Raw genomic sequence first — 21287 nt, 5'->3', positions numbered from 1 at the left:
CTGAACCTTTTTCTGGATAACTACATTTTGCTGTGTCCTCTTGCTTTAAGATAACACAGTCATAAAGTAGCAATCCCAACAAATGGGTTCAGTCACTTTTATTCAAGTCATGCTTATGTCTTATACTGTCTTGCTCATTTCCATGTCAACAGCTGACAGTAAGCATGAGTTGTATATGGCCCTGCTCAGCAATATTGCATTCAAAAAATGTTAGCCCACACAGCAAAGGAAACCAAACCAAACACAACAAAATAGTGAGCATGAGATAACTGTGCAGTTTAGATTCTTGGCTCAAAGTAAAAATTCACTACACAGAACTATAAAATACACTGAGTGTTAAGCTAAACAAAATTAATCCTCTTCTGGGCTAGAATACATTTTGTTTTGGAAATCGGTTCTAGCAGATTTCATCAAGATTTTGTCTTGCCAAATATTAATTCCAGCACCTGGACCCTATGGTTTTTGTTTGCAACAATATACAACTTTACTTTCTTCATTGGGTTTCTCGCTGCTTTTTGTTAATTGCCACTTAAAAATCTCATACAATATGCACTATTCTTACTGCTTTAGTTATGGAAATCCCAATAATCCTCATCTAAGCATGCTTTAAGAGCTGGAATCCACAGCTGTAGCATTTCAGTTGTGACTCAGAATTTACAAACAGTTCTTCAGCTTGTTTGGGAGTCCTTAAAATATGTTTAATTGTCCACAATCAGTTGTGAAACTCAGTGGGTACGGGTAACCTTTATGGAACCAGATTTCTGTATGAATTCTTTCAGGTATGCTTTTATGAATAATGAATTATACTAATTCAGATCAACATACTAACTTTTTCCATGGTTTGCAAAAAAAAAAAAAAAAGGATTAAGGGCCTTTCTCTTGCTGCATTAATGCAATGATTTAGCTGCTCATTTCCCCCATTGAAGAGTAGTGATATGAACCATTTCAGAACTTTTTTAATGCACAGATTGATAGACAAGACATCCCATATATAGGTTGCACTTTTAAATGTGATTATATTCCACCTCTTAAACTAAATGATCATTTGAATATCATGCTTTGGTCATCTGTCAAATAATGCTTCACTCCATTCAGATTTCTTAAAACAATACCGGAACACTAATACATTTATTTCCACAAGTCCTGTCTTCAGATAGAATATTTTACAGGACTGAGTCAGCAATATGCATAGGATGTATGATTAGTCACTTTGTATAATTAGCCTGCTCTAGAGTAAAGCTCTAAATGACTTTAAAGGAACTAAGGAATTCCCCAAGTAGAATGAAGAATATCAGCGTAGGGAAACCAAAATGGTTGTTTAGAACTTAGGGACCCACTGACACAGAACAGACTATAGACAAAAGCACCATACACATTGGCACTATATACAAAAGCATTGGCAACGACCAGAATTGGCACATTGGCAACGATAAGAAAAAGAGCCCTTGAAATTGTGTGCATCTAGTACTTAACACCTAGACACCTAGCCTATATAAAACCAAACAGTTCTCCCATGTGTTGGGGAGGATGCCCCACTATGGGGACATACCACATGTGGTGGGAGTGTCCAAAAATAGAAAGGTTCTGGGGAAATGTATTTACAGAAATATCTTTGATTACAAGTCAGACAGTCCTCATGACCCCAGAACTGGATCCTCTTAACTTGTATAGTCATTATATGTTGCGAATTAGAAACAAAGAAAACATAATTTAACCACTGCCTGAACAACCGTTGCCAGGAAATGGAAATTATTACAGCTATTAACTATGGAAAAGCTGACACAAAAATTAAAAGTAGCAAGGGTTCAAATTGAAATACAACAATTTTTAAGCAGTCTGGTATGATTTTATTGGCTACACAAATAATGAAGCATGTGGTACCCATAGTTTACAGCACAGTCTGGTGTACATTAAGTACTCCTCCCCCCCACACACACACCTTCCCTCCTCCCTGCCCTATCCTATAAATTTTAATTGTTATTGATACAAAATACCTTTAACTTGTGGTCATCAATCTAAGCAATACATGATACTATAAATCATATCATATCTGTAATAATTGTAATAATTTTGGTATATACCCTTAGACACAACTTTGTTAATATATTCAGAAATGCTTATCTGAGTGTTTATTGTTTTAATTTTATGAAATTGTTGCATATCATATGCTCTGATGTTAACAAAGGTATATCTCAATGCAACCAAAACATATTAAAGCTGAAAATGAATGAAAACTATGTTACAAAAAAAAAGAATATCAGCATAGTGCAGTTGATTGCCTTTTTGAACTATTGTCCCTCTTTGCAAGATATAATAATTCCTATACATCTATACTCCAAAAAGGGAAGTGAGCAAATGTACAGAGACGTTAGATCACTCCTTCCTTTGGTAAAGTGCTGATAGATGTTTCTTCCACTTCACGAGCATGTAACTTAGTTAACAACTCTGGGTCCAGCTCAGCCTGCTCCCGGATTTTTTTTACAGTTTCTGGAATACTCATTGCGTAGGATTCCTTGCTTTCTGTCTGTATACATCGTAGGCACTTTAAACAAGTGTCTCCTAATTTTGCAAAATACTGATAGGTACTCTCACTTGAAAAGCAGTACAATATTGGGTCTGCAACACAATTAAAAGTAGTCAACAAAAGTGTAATGTGGTACAAGTTAAAGATGCTGGCAGCAAATTCACAGCTGTTTTCAAAGATGCTGCGTATCAGCAATAGAACATGATATGGTCCGAAGCACACCAAGAAAATGATAATTGTGCTCGACACCAGACGTATAATTTGAATCTTCTTCTTCTTCTGAGTGCCATGGCTCTTGCGGACAACTCGCAGAATGCCATAGTAAGAGAAAATGAGCAGACAAAAGGGAAATAGGAAACCAGCCGTGAAACGGTAATAATTGATGTTGTGTTCCCACGTTTTGATGGGATAATGCTCAAAGCACACCACATGGCTCTCCGAGTCTTTAGTCACTTCACCGTGCGTAAAAAGAAGGCAGGAGGTCAGAATTTCCTTGGTCCAGATGGCAATGCTCACCACCACGGCAGCCTTCATTGTCCGAAACTGATGGAAGCGAAAAGGATGCACCACAGCCAGGTAACGGTCAATTGAGATGCAGCAGAGGAAGGCAACGCTGATGTAAATATTTTCATACAAGACAATGCCACAAATTTTGCATAAGAGTTCATCGTAGGTCCAGTTGTCATGCTGCAAAACATACTGGAGCCAAAAGGGCAGGGAGAAGATGTAAAGCAGATCCGCTATGGTCAAATTGCAAAGGTAGATCCCCAACTCATTCTTGACCTTCACCTGCAAGTAGGCATAGTACAACGAGAGACAGTTGGCTGGGAGTCCTACCACAAAGACAAGGACATATATCACAGGTGATAATGTCTGGTGTATGGTGTGATCAATGGTGCAATTCAGAGTATTATTGTTGTCTGCGATGTCCTCGGAAAAGTTATCCATCTTCTGCAAAGAGTGACCACGGAAGCCCCAGCAAGGCAGGCATAATTTTAATCGTCTGTCATTTCATTCTTTCTACATTTTCTTCATACCAGTGTCAGTACTTGTGAACACCTGCATGGGGGGAAACAAAGCACAATAACATTCTTTGAATGAAATGCACCAACAATAATACCTAGAATATTGTTCATAAACATTTGTAATTCTACCACATTAAATAATCTTGTTTAGCTTTCTCTTGATTTAAAGCATGGAAAAGTAAAGGATAAATAAGGAATACATAATTGTTACAGATCTGGGAGTCACTAAATCCACCACAAACTATAGTTTATCCAACTAGTATTGGCAGTTACCAGTTATGCATATACTGGTAATTCAGAGCAGCAGCACTTTGTGATTACCTACAGGTAGTAAGTATTTTCTGATTGAAGAGCTATGCCTAGAGTACTGAGGCCCCTTTAAGATTGTTAAAAGTCTGTTAGAATCTTCCCAGATCAAAATACAGATTCATTTATTATTATTATTATTATTATTATTATTATTATTATTATTATTATTGTCAGAGGCTCAGGAGCAGAAGAGCAGGGGAGAGAGCAAATAGAGAGCGGAGGAGAGGAATCAGAGGGGAGCGTAGGGGAATATGACAGTGGCCCGAGAGATTCCATGAGCTTCTCCAGCGAATCAGAAGATTCCCAGGAGGGGGCGCCTATGGTAAGGGCGAGGCGAGTCCCAGGGGGGACGATCCATAAACAAGGAACCAGAGGGGAGTCCCAAAGGAGTAGCGGAGGATTAGGACCAGTTCCCCCACCAGAGCACAGTGGGGGGGAAGAGTCACATGAGTCAGGACCAGCTTCTCCTCCATCGGGGAGTGGGGAAACGGAGGGAAGGCCAGGTCCAGCTAGCCTCCCCGAAAGAGGGAGCAGTGACACAAGTGTAACGGTCAGAAGGAAAGTGGGAGGCTGCGCGCGCGCGCCAAGTTCAAATGTGGAGGAGCGCGGGACAGCAGAAAACCCGGATTGGGAGCCAGGTCCTAAGGCCCGAAGGAGGGGGGGAGGAGAGTCGGCGGACTCAGCGTCAGAAGAATCGAGGAGGGCTGAGACTCCGACTAGCAGGAGGACCCAGAGAAAGAAGGAACAGAGGAAGAGGTGGAGTAAGGCTAGAATCTTAAGCTGGTGTCAGGGGGGAGGAGATTCAGATGGGACTTCTACGGTCTGATGCATAGACGTGGCGTTGCGCGCTGCGCGTCTGGAAATGAAACTGAACTTCAATAAAGACTTTTTTACTTGAGGAAGAAGCAGCGTTGGTCTTGTGTGAGCTGGGACCTTGGGCAGCGCTGACAATTATTATTATTATTATTATCATCATCATTAATCAATCTCAGGGCAATTGAGAGGATAAAAATACAAAATAAAACCACAACATATATAAAAACAAAAACAAAACAATAACCCCCAACACCCCTCATGAATAATAAAGATTGAAAATGAGTAACTAATCAAGAAACCAAAGAAAGCTATTCTTTCTTTCAACATGCTCGACTAAAATAGTATTAAACAGCAGGAAAGTACATCTTCTATTAATTGCAGACGTGCCACAACAGATTTAGTTCAGTGCTAAATACATTTGGAGGCCCCTGTTTAGTTTGATTATACATCTGAATCCAGTAATATGTCTTTTGATAGCAATAACTCTTATGAGAAGCAATTTACTGAAACATGAAGTACATATCTTCAGAATGCATATGTTATAAATGCATCTATAACATTAAAGTTGATGTCAGAGAAAAAAACAGAACTGATTTTATTATACAACAAAATTCCCTTCTATGAAAACCTAAGACAATTTCTGCATTTGGCAGGGCCCCTGGAGTCTGTGGATCCCTGTGTGCTTTGCATCCTGGCCACCACTGATGTAGAAGTCCCCTGAAGTTAGGAATAAATTCCTCTCTTTACCTTCCTAGCAAACGATTGCAGTACTGATATATTCAACTGCTGTCTTTGAACATTCAGCCAGTAAAAGGCAGCTTGTAGCATCCTTAGATCTGCCTTTGTAGAAACAAACTTGGGTGCAAATGTGTTGGTTCAAAGGGATGCAAAAATACTGAACAATGTCATTTCTCTGTAGGAGGCTGCATCCATTGTTTAACACACTGGCAAGCAGGAAGATAAGCTCAGTCTTTTCAGAGTTCCAGTGTCAGGAAATGGCCATTAAGAGTAAGGGAGGGTTACACAGCATCCTCAGCGGAATAATATTCAAGCACAATCTAAGACTAGGATACCTTCAAATCAGACTGACTACTATAATATTCTGCTAGCTTCATGTCACAATAATAATTCTCACTTCTGTACCATGTTGTGACTAGTGCATTTATAAACACCAGCACATTTACCCAGGAGTAAAGGTCAACTGAGCACAGTGGGGCTTGCTTTTCAGTAAACATGCATAGGATTGCTCTGTAAGCCCCATAACCATTCTGTAACATAACCATCACCCCTATTAAAGCACTGAAAAATAAGCTACAATAACCATGTCAAGGAGGGAAGTGGGATCATGCTTGCTTAATATTATCTGCCATCACACTGCATGTAGCTCCTCTGTAACTGTCCACAGGTTGAGGGCATTCATTCTGCTAAACACATGTATGCTGTCCCTATGAATGTAAACCCTGACAAGCGTTGCTAGAGCATCAGTGCACAGCGGTGAGGGAAATGTACGCAGCTCTGTTCTTCTGCTGCATGTGACTATCATTGTGTATTTTGGAAACCCGATTAGGGCAAATATTACTAGCAACTCTCAGTCATATACAGTGGTACCTCTGGTTACGTACTTAATTTGTTCCGGAGGTCCGTTCTTAACCTGAAACTGTTCTTAACCTGAAGCACCACTTTAGCTAATGGGGCCTCCTCCTGCTGCTGCACCGCTGCTGCACAATTTCTGTTCTCAACCTGAAGCAAAGTTCTTAACCCGAGGTAATATTTCTGGGTTAGCGGAGTCTGTAACCTGAAGCGTATGTAACCTGAAGCGTATGTAACCCGAGGTACCACTGTACTACTTTTTGCTTGTGCTTTTCAGCTTCTTAATGTTCCTACCTGATCTGAAACTGAGTCAAGTCACCATTTCCCCCATTTCTTCAGGTGGGGAACCAAAATGGGAGAACGCTGACTTCCTAAGGTCACAACCAATCCATGGCATAAATTGTACAATTTCAAAAAATAATCGAGACCCAAATCCAACTTTTTGAACAATTTCCCAAAGTGACTCTGAGAGTAAAAAGGTAAAGGTAAAGGGACCCCTGACCATTAGGTCCAGTTGCGGACGACTCTGATAGTCAATAGCTATAATTTAGGGACGTGGGTGGCGCTGTGGGTTAAACCACAGAGCCTAGGGCTTGCCGATCAAAAGGTCGGCGGTTCGAATCCCCACGACGGGGTGAGCTCCCGTTGCTCGGTCCCAGCTCCTGCCAACCTAGCAGTTTGAAAGCACGTCAAAGTGCAAGTAGATAATTAGGTACCGCTCCAGCGGGAAGGTAAACGGCGTTTCCGTGCACTGCTCTAGTTCGCCAGAAGTGGCTTAGTCATGCTGGCCACATGACCCAGAAGCTGTATGCCGGCTCCCTTGGCCAATAAAGCGAGATGAGCGCCTCAACCCCAGAGTCGGCCACAACTGGACCTAATGGTCAGGGGTCCCTTTACCTTTACCTTTAGCTATAATTTAGGTTATTCTGAGTGAGTCTTTTTAAAGCAGTTGGACTTAGGTTAGTAGCAAATAACCTAAGTTCCATTGCTTTCAATGGGACAGCTTTGACAAATGTTTTCTTGATTGGGATCAAAGTGTCCAGTATTGCCAGCAATGGCTTGTTCCTGGCAAGAAAAGGACCAGAGCATGTGAAGGAAAGGAGGAGCCCTCCTCTGCTTTCCCTGTTCCAGGTTCCAGTTTCCTAAAGAGAGAAAAATTTCTAAGCTTCATGGTGGCTTCCATGAATAGGAACTACATCCTTTGGCGTTGAAATTGACCCCAACATATTTCAAAATAATTACATAACTGTGTGTGTTTCATTAAACTAATCTGAAAATGATGACTTTAAACACTACTGCAATGATTAAATGAAACATAAACAAGAGGCTAATTAGTCATCCCCCCAAAATGTTATATTACTCATTACATCTACTAAGAGACTGAACTGTTGGCACTTGGAATTTCCCTTGTCTGTTCAGCTTCCTTTTCCAGGTATCATACTATTTATATGACAATTCTGACTGTGAATGGTAAGGACAGTATTTTTGCATGCAACTTCTCAGAATGTATAAAGCAGACTTGGGGTATAGCCCTACAATACCACACTGCAACTCCAATCATATTTCCTGTTTCCAATCTTTCCCTGCTGTTATGAACTGTGTTGAATGAGTACAGCTAAAACAAAATAATGAGGATCACCAAAGCCAACGGAATTACACGGCAAATGAGGCAAACAGCAGTGAGGACAAAGAAGAAGAAAGTGACACAGAGAATGCAGCATATTGTATGAGTGCCCCCCCTCCCCATAACTTACTTGCTTGCATTAAAATTGCTACTTTACAAACAAATATTGAACTTGGATAATATTTAGTGCAACTGTAGTAAAAGCTTGCTCTCCTATTGGATAGGCAGTATGTGTTCTGGTTGGTGTTGGACTTTGAAGAGTCCTCATTTTGCCATGAAGGTTGCTGCATAGCCTTCAACCTGTGACTGTCAGATAAGATATACAAGGAGTCAGGACCAAAAATATGACATTATAGATACTATTGACTATAGTATAACGTTATTTCAATAAATCTTCCTATTTTTGGGGGTGTTTATTTCCACCACCAGCACCCCATGAGCATCAACAAATCTTTAAAATCCAAAGAAAATTAAGTTTTCTTTTAGAAAACAATAAACCCTGAACCTGAACGTTACTAGGCACAGCTTCAAAGGCTGGATGTTGTGCTCCTAACATGCAATTAAATAACCAATGCTAAACAGGAAACCAACTAAAAAGAGTACTGGGTGCATGCCAACAAGCACTGAACCACCTCAGCAAAGAGATAATCGTCAACAAGTTACCTCCCATCAAATTCATTTAAGGATAAGCAGCTTGAATAATGCACAACCAAAGGGTTGCAAAACTTCACAAATTGTGTAAGTTTAGGAAGGTCTTTTTTTGTATATTGAGACAGAAAGGTAAGAGTAAGCAGCAACTAAATCCATTGCTGCAGGGTTTTAAAAAATGCATTTATCTTACATCATGTGTAGATCTTCGACAGAATCAAAAGTTTTAATGCAAAAATCACACAAACATGTTATTCCTTCATTTCCACCTTACAACTTCTATTTATATATTTGAGTTTTTTAAAAATAAAATAAGATAGCAGCATTGCATCCTGGTCCACACCAGGGTGACAAAAACACAGTAGGAGTAAGAATGTTAGAACTGCTTCTTCTTTGGCGATCACTCGTAGCCGAGTAAGATTGTCTTCCATAAACACGGTTTAACAATGAGTCCGTAAGTGACTGTGGAGGCCAATTTTGGATCCACACATCCTTCCACAGTGGGGACATTGGTTTCTGGGCGGGAGTTGATCACGGTGTGGTTTTGCCAAGCGTGCCTTCCTCCTAGCACGTTTCTCCCTTGCGTCCTGAGTTTGAGTGTCTTCAAAGCCCATGACACCTTTGGTAAAGGCAGTTCTCCAACTGGAGCGCTCACAGGCCAGTGTTTCCCACTTGCGTGTCAAGGTCCCCAGGGCCACCCCAATAACTCACATATCACACAGAATTTTTTGTTTAAGATTTTTGGCGTAATTTTGGCCACAACTTTATTAAAATACAAAAATGTGAGTGGTTGCTTAGGCATTGGTTGCGACTATCTGCCCCCACCATGGGGGGCAGACTGACATTCCGCACGCTGCGAAAGTCAGAAAAGGGAAATACACTTGGGGGGTAGCGACGGAGCAGGGAACCTGCCCTCAGCCCTCCCCAAATGCAACCAGGAGCTCATTGCTATGGCCCGAGCCCCCTTGACAGAGTGGACAAGCAATAGTTAGCCCCCGATTCATTTAACGGAATCCCTTGCAGCAGCAGCATTAGAGGGGCAGGCACGGCCAATCCATGCCCCTCAACCAACCAAACCATAAACCAATGCCTAACCGCAACCTTACAAGTTGTGACGATTTGCTACGCAGTAGGCAAAAACCAAATGGCCCCAGCCAATCAGCCAGATGGACAAAATTCCTACCGGGCCCCTGTCCCAAGAGCAGACGACCCCATGACAGGCATAGCAAGGTCAAAGCGAACAACCCTAATTCTAGGGAGGGGTGGACGGGCAATCCGATGCACAGGCGAAAAGAGGAAGCCCTAGCCTCGTGCAATGAGTTTTAGCATTTCTGGCTGTCAATCAACAAATGGCAACATTAACTTCTTCCCAACAACAAGGGAAGCCCCAATCGCATCAGTGGCCAACGATCAATTAGCCCGCCCCCAACTTTGGAGTGTCCTGGCTGCCCCCACCGCAATACGTGCTCTCCATGAAGGAGAACACGCTTTGCCAGCGTTTATACTACATTTTTTTAGATTTGCCTTGAGACAGTCTTAGAACTGTGGACCACCATCAACAACTAAAAGCATATTGAAATGTTTTTGGGTGTGCAGTTTTGTTTATGGATGTTGACAATGCAGAGCCCAGACTCTCAATCATGTTAGATCCGTTTGGTGGTGCCACTTGTGTGACCCAGCACTTCCAAGGTACCTAAATGTGAAGGGCCCCTATTTTGTTATGGTGCCATCTTGAGAAGAGCTCCTGAGGTATTCTGGAAGGATCCACTACTGTTCTGAAGAAGCTACAACACACTGGCTAATATGGGAGGTAGCTCAAGATAACCACGAGACAGCAAAAACTGCAGAAAAAAAATAGCAGGGGCAATTAGAATAAGATCCATTATTTGATTATTGATGTAAACCTCCAGGATATTTTTACCTCTATCTTCAGTACATTGTATTTTATTTTATTGCTATGGCTAGCGGCTGATGCAAATAAATATTCTTCTGATCTGATCTGATCTGGGAGGTAGCCAAAGGAAAATTACCTGCAGAAAAGAAGACTGGTCATTAGGCAACCTGCCTACAGTCAAATGGAAATAATTTGAGTCCATTTGTATCGTGTCCTGTGAAAACGAAGTATTTAATGGGAGTTCCCTTTAGTCTGTTTCCTCCAGATCCAGATGCTATTGTGTTTAACCAAATCATTTCCTCTCAGCTCAATTCTGCACCAACAGATGTAATACTGCTGGCAATTTGTAATGTGAACCATGGATTAAGTCCAAATATAGCTAGCAAACAAAACCAGAAAAAGCTCTTTAAGTGAATGCTGCCCGCCAATTCTGCCTAAACAAACAAGACCAAGATTGCAGCTGCGTAAGAGGTATGTATTTTAGCTCTCAGTGTTTGACACAATTGTGACTGTGTTTGCTCACACAACAACTTCGGAAGAGCATGTTGCTATTTTCCCCATTTTACAGAGGAGGAACTGAAACTGTTCCAAGTGGCTTCCCCAAGGCCACACACTTCGCTTATTGGGGGAAATGGCATTTTTACCTTTGATGCTAGGTAGTCAGCTGTTGGTGGTATGAAACTGGTGTTGGGTCTCAGGCAAAGAAAGACAATAAACCCTCTTAGTTCAGATGGGGCTTTATGCAATAGGAAGTGAGAGATATTAAAACAGTAATTGGGTGGCAGAAAACAGCAGTCCAGAAACTTGTTTGCAAAGTAGCTATATTAGCAGAAAGTTGAACTAAAAGGTTGTTTTTGTTATTTTCTAGAAGCTACTTTCTACGTCTTCCATTTGTGCTCTTCCGTCTTTTCTTTCTTTTTTTTAAAAAACCCATTCTTAATAAATATCATAACATTTGACTGTTGGTGTCTTGGGCACAGCTGTCAACTTTTCCCTTTTCTTGCGAGGAATCCTATTCGGAATAAGGGAATTTCCCTTAAAAAAAGGGGGACGTTGACAGCTATGGTCTTGGGTGTATTTGTGTGAAAATTCTCAGGGTTATCCCAACCTCTCACATGCCTAGTTACTTGGTTCATGTGTGTGTGACTGGGATTTGAGAGGGAAAAGCAAGTAATTTGGACTCTGGGGAGGGACAGGTAAGCTGGAGGCCATCTCTGCTTCCCCTTGTAAATATTTGCCTCTTGTTGCAGGTTAGGGGAGGGAGCGTGCTTCGTCTACTTGGCAGCCTACTTAATCTTTGCCACAACTGACCCCCCTAGATTGGCAGTCATGGAAGAAATGGACCAAAAGGTTCTCTCCTCCCACCCCGCTGCTTCTATTACTGCCAGGCAGGAAAGAGGGGCGTAGTCTACCACATTGATCATCAAAGACCTCCAGCACTTGGCATCTCGTTAGGTACCAGGGGCCTTCAGCACTGACACCTGCCAGCTGGCTGGGTCTGTGAGTCATCCTTTAAACATCTCAGAGCTTGAGCTGGGAGTGGCAATTATATCTCTATAGAAAGTCTGCATAATTTGGAAATATCTCTGGTTTGCTCCCCTGGGGTGTGTGTGTGTGTGTTCATTCCGTGGTATAAATGAAATAAGCAACAAAAGGTCTTTCAAATGCCCAGCAGTTGGAAGCAACCCTGCAACCTCCCTGCCCACATTGTTTGCCCGCATAAGCTCCTCCATTCTTGTTCCCATTGCTGCTTTTAGTCTCTTTTCTCTGAGGCCATCGAAAGCATACGCATACTATGCCACACAACCCGGTAACTTTGCTAGAGCAGTATTTTAGAATCAAGAATGCACAAACACAAGCAATCTCCTCTGGGCTTAAGATTTAATGTCTCAAAGAGGTACACTGCCTCCCCCAAATCAGATAAGAACGTAAGATTAACGTCATTAAAGAGCTTAAGAAATTCAAAAAATCTGCTTGATTTTTCATCTGGTAGGATGTGGTTCTCCCTCCTTCCCAATTATCAGCAGCTCAGTCAACCTGCACAAGCGCTACGGTAAATCATCTGAGAAAAGAGATTATGTTCATAAACAAACATCCAATGATGAAGATCATTTTTCCCTCCTGATAAAAGCCTCACATACAGAAGCCTTTCACCAAAAGGAAATTGCTCCTCAGGGTGTAACTTAGGAACATTGATGCTGTATTAAAGGTCAGTTAGACTGAAAAGGTGCTGCTGAATCCAGACGTTTTGAACACTATCACCTAAGATGAACTTTACCATCCAAATATATGTTGGGAATTAATAATCCTTTGGCTTACCTTCCCCAGCTCTAAGGTAACTGTTCTGATACAGGTCAATCAGAATTAGATATGGTGCCCTAAATATGGACATGTCCAGACCCTCCAAGTGTCCCTATTTTCCAGAGATAGTCCCAGAATTACAGAAGTCCTGGTTTCTGATTTGATCCTGGAATGTTCCGCTTTTCCTTAGAACGTCCCCTTATTTTCATCAGAGAAATGTTGGAAGGGACGTCTCTATTTTCATTGGAGAATGTTGGAGGGTATGGTGTTATGCGACCCCCAAGCCAAGGAGATAAATAACTATACAACCTTTGCAAGACATCTGAAGGCAGTCCTGTATAGGGAAGTTTTTTAATATTTAATGTTTTATTATGTTTTTGTATGTTGGAAGCCACCCAGAGTGGCTGGGGCAACCCAGTCAGATGGGTGTGGTATTATTATTATTATTACTACTGCTGCTGCTGCTGCTGCTGCTACTACTACTACTATTACTACTCCTATTTTCATTGGAGAAGTGTTGGAGGGTATGCGCACCATAACTTTCTATAACAGGATTGTGGCATTTGCTGCTTAGTGTCCAATGCCTAACATGAAATGTGCATAATGTCCAGATGTTTTCCCTTTTTAAGTGTTCCACTTAGGAACTATTTCTGAACTAGGCTGGTGCAGTCAATTTAGACTACTTCTCCTCTCTGCATAAACGTATTTGGGTAGGAGGTTCTCCTAGCATCCATTGCTTTACACTTATTTAGGCTTCATCTTTCCTGGCTTTCTGTTGGCAGATACCATTTTAAACATCACAAAAAAGCAGCCATGGGGTCGGGAAGGCCTGGTTCAATTACCCATCCAGTTTCTTTGACAGATAGTCATTGGGAAACTGACATGGAGGGGAAAGGATTAGCCCCCTCTCCACAAGCTCTACAGTCCCAATGTCCTCTCAGCTGATTTTTGCAAAAATATTAAGACATATACAGAGCTCAGCCGTCTCATTTAGTATTGCCCTGCCAACTGGTTTGGAGTAGTTGAACAATATACACAGGGCCACACTTTTGGGTGACAGTGATTGGAAGCAGTTCTCCAAGGGCTCAGGGAGGAAAATTTTCTCTACCTGGAGATGCCAGGGATTAAACCTGGCAATGTTCTTCCCTTTTAAGGGTGAATTGAATTCACACAACACTCGGTGCCTATGTATTGCAGCATTTCAATTCCATTCCCCAACCTCAGTAACGGACTTATATGGGAGCCAGTAAACCGAATCTCAATCCAGATAAGACTGAGGCACTGTCAGTGGGTGGTTCCTCAGACCAGAAGAATGAAGGGCCGATCATACCAAAGACTCCTCTGGTCCAGCATTTTGTACTCACAACCAGATGCCTATGGGTAGCCCAGAAGGAGGGCATGAGCACAACTTTCTCCTTACTTGTGGTCCCCAGCAACTGATATCCAAAGGCATACCAATAGTGGCACAAGTATAGAGCCCTGTGTCTATCCTAACCGTTGATGACCTTAATTTTTAATTTTTCTAAACCCATTGTAAAGCCATCCAAGCTGGTGGCCCTCACTACATAAACAAACAAACAAACAAACAAACAAACAAACAAACAAACAAACAACAACTATCTGGCCTTTAAAAGAGACCTGAAGGCAGCCCTGTTTAGGGAAGTTTTTAATGTCTGATGTTTTAGGCTGGCGAAACTCAGCCAGATGGGTGGGGTATAAATATATCATCATCATCATCATCATCACATCTTGCAGACATAAATTCCACACATTAATTCCATACTTTAGGCACTATGTGAAGTAGCATTTCTTGTTGTCTGTCCTGCATCTCCAACCATTCAGCTTCATTGGACAAACCCCAGGTTCTAGTATTGTGAGAGGAGTAAAACATCTCTCAATCCACTTTCTCTACACCATGCTTAATTTTGTACATCTCTATGTTACACTAGGGACGGGTGGCGCTGTGGGTTAAACCACAGAGCCTAGGACTTGCTGATCGGAAGGTTGGCGGTTCAAATCCCCACGACGGGGTGAGCTCCCGTTGCTTGGTCCCTGCTCCTGCCAACCTAGCAGTTTGAAAGCACGTCAAAGTGCAAGTAGATAAATAGGTACTGCTCTGGCGGGAAGGTAAACGGCGTTTCCGTGCGCTGCTCTGGTTCGCCAGAAGCGGCTTAGTCATGCTGGCCTCATGACCCGGAAGCTGTACTTCGGCTCCCTTGGCCAGTAAAACGAGATGAGCGCCACAACCCCAGAGTCGGCCACGACTGGACCTAATGGTCAGGGGTCCCTTTACCTTTACCTATGTTACACTCCTACTCATCTTCCCCCTCCCTTCTTTCTAAAAGGCATTTGTGCTTTGATTATCTGGCCTCTCATAAGAAGCAGGACATGTTCTCCAACAGCACAGCCTGTACACCTTGCAGCAATCTCTTTTAATACAGCTAACCACTTTCCAGAGCCACATTGGGGACAGAGGACTTTGGAAGACTGCCATTGTGTTGTCCTGGATGGGACAAGGCACATACAGCAGCCACGCTTTGAGTTGCTGGACAGCAGCAAAATGTCCCAGAGTTCTATTACATTTTCAGTGAGATATTTAGGTATACTTCTGACACAAGCATGCTTGTGCTGGCCTTGTGTCACCCGACGTTTGTTCCTTAAGAGAACAAACGTAGATGACTAATTATTTTCCTGACTGGTCCTAGCCTGTCTGATTCAGCTTTAAGGATCTGTTGCAAAATGGCAGTTAGCAAAGCTCAGACGAAGGGCAGCAGGAAACCTAAAAGTACATCACAGCACCCACAACAGACATACAGAACTATTGGAGACAGCATTTCCAGAGAAGAGCAAATTCAGATATAAAAGGCTACTGAAACAGTTGACTGGGCTTCCGTTCATAACAACTGCTAAATAGCCGAAGAGTGACATGAAAGTACACAGAATGGTGGGCATGGCTTGTTTTGAATAGAATAAGGGGGTAAAAATTAAAATACTGTGAGGAAGGGAAATCATAGGGTGACCAACTTTCATCTCACATCAACAGGTAATTTATCCTCATTCTGTGCTCCTCAATTTGAGTTGAGTTGGATCATGCATCATGTCTGTATTATCAGGATGTGACCCTTTAATCTTCAGTCTCAACTTGAAAGCTGTCACAACCCTGACTACTTCTAGAAGTTGCTGGGCTACAACTCCCTTAATCCCTGAAGGGCACAGGTTTCTCATTACCGGTCTATCAGATCACTCCTCTCTCCACATGGTTATTGACACATTCCAAGAACTCTAAATGGCTGGCAAGACAGAACCTACCTTCGCGGAAGCCATGTTGATTCTTCTTCAGTAAGACTTGCACATTTAATAATTTACTATAAATTCTGGAAAGCTGCTTGTCTCTTTTTTATGCATTCAGACACCTCTTAAGAGATCGTAACCAAATTTTGCATGATAGTTCCTGAGATTAAGCATTGATTTTAACTGCTGGTTTCAAACTGCACTGATGTTTTGGTTTCTTCGAATTTCTGAGCAATACTAGGTATGAGGGTGCTAGGTTTATATGTAATAATGTTGTCCACCATTTTTTCTATAATTAAGGCAACTGGCCTATAATTCCCTGCATTGGCCCCCTAGACCCATGTTAGAAATTGGCAAAAAAATTGTGTTTCTTAATAGTTCTGAAGAAAATATCTTAATAGGTCCTGCTTTGACCCTTCATGCCAAGTTCCACTGACTAAAATTTATTTTTCTTTGCCACTATTACAGATAAAGGAACCCTCTCTTCCACCACGTATAGTAACCTAAAGTAAAAATAATAATCAGAGAGATGGTATTTTTTGTTTTGTTTAATGGTTCCAGTGTTGCAGTAATAAGGATAGGTTTTGGATTGGAAAAGGTTGGTTTCTGCTGCTCATGGAAACGTTCACATTTGTATTCTAACGTTGCAACATATTTTTAGTCACTAATTGGAGATGTGCCTGGGCAATTGAAAGGATGTGTCTGGGATTGTGTTGAGAAAGCTAAGCTGCGGCATTACATAGCCAATAATGGAAGTCTAGGCCTGCATTGTAACTCCCATTCTTGGCTGTATACGTTCTCACAAGAGATAACTGACTCCTTCATCTATGTACAGACCCAGAGCTCTTGCCATCTTGAGGACTGGACACTTTTTTCTGAACTTGCCACTCTTCCTAGCTGGGCTGGATTTAGGTGTAGGCAACCTAGTGCTGCCTTGGGGTTCCTATCACAGATTATCTACTCAACAGTCCATTCAGCAGCTGAAACCTGTAATGCAAATAGTTCATCTTGACTTGTATGTGGCCAGCACTGCATTATTTTTGAAACTGTTCTGATTCTGATTTAATGGGGAATAGTGCAACATTGATTGCAATCATATTCATAGGTGTTTAAATTTATTGTCTTAGATGAAAGCGAAAAACCATGCCCACAAATTGTGGAAAGATAATGAAACGGGCTCAGGATGCAATTTTTTAAAAATCAAGTTATTCAAAAAGTGATCAGACTGAGGAGGACCAAAGACATGCCCTGCTTGGTGTACCATTTGATCCAAGGGTGGTCTAACACCACGGCAGTAGTATGACTCCTCCAGGCATTTTTAGGTAGGACTCTGCACCAGATATCTGGCTCAAACTCTCTGTGGTTGGAGGGGAAAGAGAGTACTTGGCTGGTCAGTTTGGCCCATCAAAACTAGTTTCTTTAAATTTATTTTAATTTAATGTATTTTATTAATGCTTAAACTGTTCCAGTATTCATAAGAAGAACAGAATTCCTCAGTACAGCCCATGGGAACTTCCCTATCTATTGCCTCTTAATTCAGCAGACAATATAAAATTTCAGATTTTATACATAAAAGCACTTTTGTGTAGCAGAATCATAGAATCTTAGAGTTGGAAGGGACCCAAAGGGTCCGACTCCTGCAATGCAGGAATCTCAGCTAATAAATCCATGACAGATGGACATCCAACCTCTGGCTAAAAACCTTCAAGGAAGGAGAGTCCACCACCTCTCGTGGAAGTCTGTTCCACTGCTGAACAGCTCTTACAGTCAGAAAGTTTTTGCGAATGTTTAGTCAGAATCTCCTTTCTTGCAACTTGAAGCCATTGGTTTGAGTCCTAACCTCCAGAGCAGAAGAAAATTCTCCTCCATGTGACAGCCCTTCAGATATTTGAAGATGGCCATCAAGAAGGCATGTAAAACACCTGTAGATAGTCTCTTTTTTTTAAGGATACGAATACCACACCTTTCCACAAGGTGACTTAATACCAAAACAATACAGTTTTAAAAATGCAGCACATCCAACAATAATGCAAAACCCATTAGCAGTAGTCACTACAGTAAGAATCAGCTAGGGAATATGTACAGCTGATTGTCTTTTATTCCAAAATCCCTCTGCAGCAGCAGAGTTTTAACCTGATGTCTCGCCCACACTAATGAAGGAGCTAATAGCCCTTACGGCTTCTGTACAACAGCCAGAAGGGTCCTTAGGCTCTTAGTAAATACAGACACTGCTACTTAAGGATGGAACTCAACTGTTTATTTTAATAAAAAAACACAACTGAGGCCTAGAGACTCTAACACGAGTCAGCTACCTTATCAAATACATTAATATCCAAACTGCCACCAGGAGTTCTTCCCATGCTGCTCCTAGAAAGCAAATATTGCCTCCTGAGGTGACAAAACTCTTCACTTAACTCCTGTATGAAATGATTGCGCATTGGGGCGATGTAGTGGCAAGAACAGTGGACATTGTGATGCTGGACTTGTCCTCCATTTATTGAAACAGGAGCAGGAGCTTCTGCTTGTAAAGTTGTATGCAGAGAGGACTCCCTACAAACGATTGAGACCCCAGCAAATAAAGGGTTCCCAATTACACACAACACCCTGGGTTCTCAAATGTTTTTAGACTCCAGTTTCCTTCGTCTCTGACTGTTGCCCTTGCAGGCTGAGGAAGATGGAGGTTTGCAATCCAAGACTATCTGGAGACTGAAGGTTGAGGAAAGCTGGCGCAGAGCTGGGGAACCTGTGACTCTCTATTGTTGGATTGTGGGGCCCATCATCCCTGACCATCATCCGTGCCGATGGGAACTGGAGTCACAGAAAACCCTCTGTACATACAGCTGTGCACCCGGGGCTCCCCTACACGCATGTATGTAAGTCATGGAAGGAGTCTGTCACCGATGCTGCTTGTTCCCCTGCCCCCCACCCCAAAGTGAGCTCATTTAACCTGACATACGTGCATCTCACATACATCCTGCTGCAAACACATTGACTTGAGAGGCCACAGTTTCCTGTTGCCTGGTCCCCACAGTATACCTAAGTGTGGCAAAAATAGAAGGGCAAAAAATCTTCTCACCAATTAGGCCCACGGGCTGTTTGCACAATATTTCTGACACGCAATTATTTTTTCCTTGAGGAAATGTGTCACATCTGGAACAGCCCTTGGACGGGAGCTAAAGGAGAGGGAAACAATAGTAATTTTGAACCGGGGAGACAACAGGCAAAGCTTATAGTATTGAGCTGGCCAAGGTCTATTCCCGGCTTGATGGAACAAAGGGCAAATAAATAAACGCCTCCAAGTCTCTCCTTGAGGGTGTTGTGGTGGAAATTGGACTGAAAGAGGAGTCTGACTGGAAAGGCGAAAGAGGTTTGGTAAGCTGTGTGGGGAAGGGTGTTTCCCGTGCAGTGAAATCCCACAAATATGGCTCAGAGACCTGAGCACATATTGGGCCAGCCATGGCAATGCTGAAGGTGACAAAGCACAAGTTTAAAATAAGCAGCAAATAAAAATTGTGCTGCTGCTCGAAATAGAGAAACCAACACTCAGTCTCAAGGTTTCTCGGGATTAACTTGTGGCCAAAAAATTAAAAATGGCTTCTTTGGTGATGAGTCTATGTGTTTTGAGATATGGCACCAGCCCCATAGACCAATAATACTATGCTGGGTGGAAGGAATGACTGAAGTCAGGGCTATAATTGCTGCCTTAGGCAAAAATTAATTTTGCTGCTCCTGGTCTTGTTTATTTGAGGGGAGCGGTTTCTTCAAGGTTTCCCCAGTTACAGCTCTCTTTCCACACTCCTTAAGTGACCGACAACGGGAAGAATGGTGGTGGAATTGGGAACTGACACCTTGGGGAGTAAGGAACACCAGTTCACAGGCCCAGACAGCTATCCCAAAAGTCAGGGATGGGGTGTTGTGCATATTTCTCAGTTCCTGATTTTTCAAAGCAGTTTGGCACCCCTGTCTGCCGTAAAGTTAAGGAATCTGTCTGGTCTGTGTTTTATGTGTTCCAGTTCACTAGAATTCTAGTCCTGGTTTTACAGAAAGCTGGGGAGCTCTAGAGACAAGACCTGGGAGCAGATAAAAAACTATATTTCTGTAAGGGTTTTCACATGCCTAATGTTTTAGAGTCTATTTCCAATAAAGCAGTTTAGTCACTATCCTGGAGTTAGTTAGCAAACTTGTCTTTTCCTCAGGATATAAAACAGCAGGTAACATTGATAGCAAGTGCTCTTTTGAAGTTCGTACATACATTCATCTTCTAAATGAGTTTTTTACAATACAATCCTATGTATATCTACTTGTAAATAAGTCCCACTGGGCCATATTCCAGGTAAATTAACATGCTACAACCAGATCAGGATAAGAAAACCAGTTACATCTTTTCTTACAACCTATTTAAGTACTTTATTCATCCTCACCGAATGTCACAAACCAGCTTAGTTATTTCAGAGAACTCTTAATCACAGCCACTTCTCTTTCCTTTAAAACGTCAGGAACAGCTATTTAGATGTTCCGCTTCCCCAACCCTTAAAAAAAGTTTTCAGATATAAGAGCATTAAAGCACAATCCTACACATATCTATCCAGAAGGATGTTCCAATAGTTTCCAGCATGGCTTACTCCCAGGTAAGTGTGTGCAGGCTTAATAAATTGACGAGAACAAGATATACTGCCTAGCTTTCCTGCTGACCCATTTTCATAGCTACTTATTAACATAAAGAGAGGCAAGGCTCACCTGTAGGAAAGGACCCTCTAGTCAGGGACAGTTGTGAAAGTTCACTGCCTGAGCAGCAGCACGGAGCTTCTGCCTCTCTTGCTTGGACTGCAGCTCTTGTCTGACTCACCTCTTCCCAGCTCAGAGCTAAGCTGTCAGTGAGACTGAAACGGAGGAGGAGGAGCAGCTTAGCTGCTGCTCTTGTCATTGAGATTTTTTGTGTCTTCTTTTGGTGTAGTTTTTTTTAAATATAAATTCATTTTATAATGTACCATATATAAAGCAGAGGCAACAATTATCCATTCTTGTCACTATGGAGAGCACAAGAGGAGCTCTCACGGGATCAGACTGAAGGCCCATTGAGTTCGTCTTCCTGTTTCTCACAGGGGCCAACGTGCCCCTGGGAAGCCTGCAGGCGAGACGTGAGGCCTTTCTCGCTGTTCCTCTCTGGCATCTGGTTGACAGTGGCAGGCTGCCTCTGAAGCTGATGCTCTAACCAAGGACACAACCGACATGTGTGGGGAGACCATATCCCCCATTAACATGCCT

At 42.2% G+C, this 21287-nt stretch overlaps 1 protein-coding gene across 1 annotated transcript; it reads right to left on the bottom strand.

The window, feature by feature from the left end:
• Positions 1–1957: 1957 nt before the first annotated feature.
• On the bottom strand, positions 1958–21106 carry GPR68 (G protein-coupled receptor 68). The gene is made up of 2 exons (XM_053377055.1): positions 20760–21106; positions 1958–3583 (listed from the first exon to the last, which is right to left on the bottom strand). Exon 2 carries the CDS (start codon positions 3470–3472, stop codon positions 2369–2371), a length of 1104 nt encoding a protein of 367 aa, XP_053233030.1. The 5' UTR covers positions 3473–3583; positions 20760–21106; the 3' UTR covers positions 1958–2368.
• Between the last annotated feature and the right edge of the window lie 181 nt (positions 21107–21287).

Source organism: Podarcis raffonei, chromosome 1, assembly GCF_027172205.1.
Source record: "Podarcis raffonei isolate rPodRaf1 chromosome 1, rPodRaf1.pri, whole genome shotgun sequence".
Lineage (NCBI taxonomy): Eukaryota > Metazoa > Chordata > Lepidosauria > Squamata > Lacertidae > Podarcis > Podarcis raffonei.
Note: the sequence above shows the minus strand (reverse complement) of the source record. Positions and strands in the feature narration are given on the sequence as shown.

What these genes read in the sequence shown, in the direction of transcription:
- GPR68 (XM_053377055.1), bottom strand. Translation starts at nt 3,472, where the DNA reads ATGGATAACTTTTCCGAGGACATCGCAGACAACAATAATACTCTGAAT.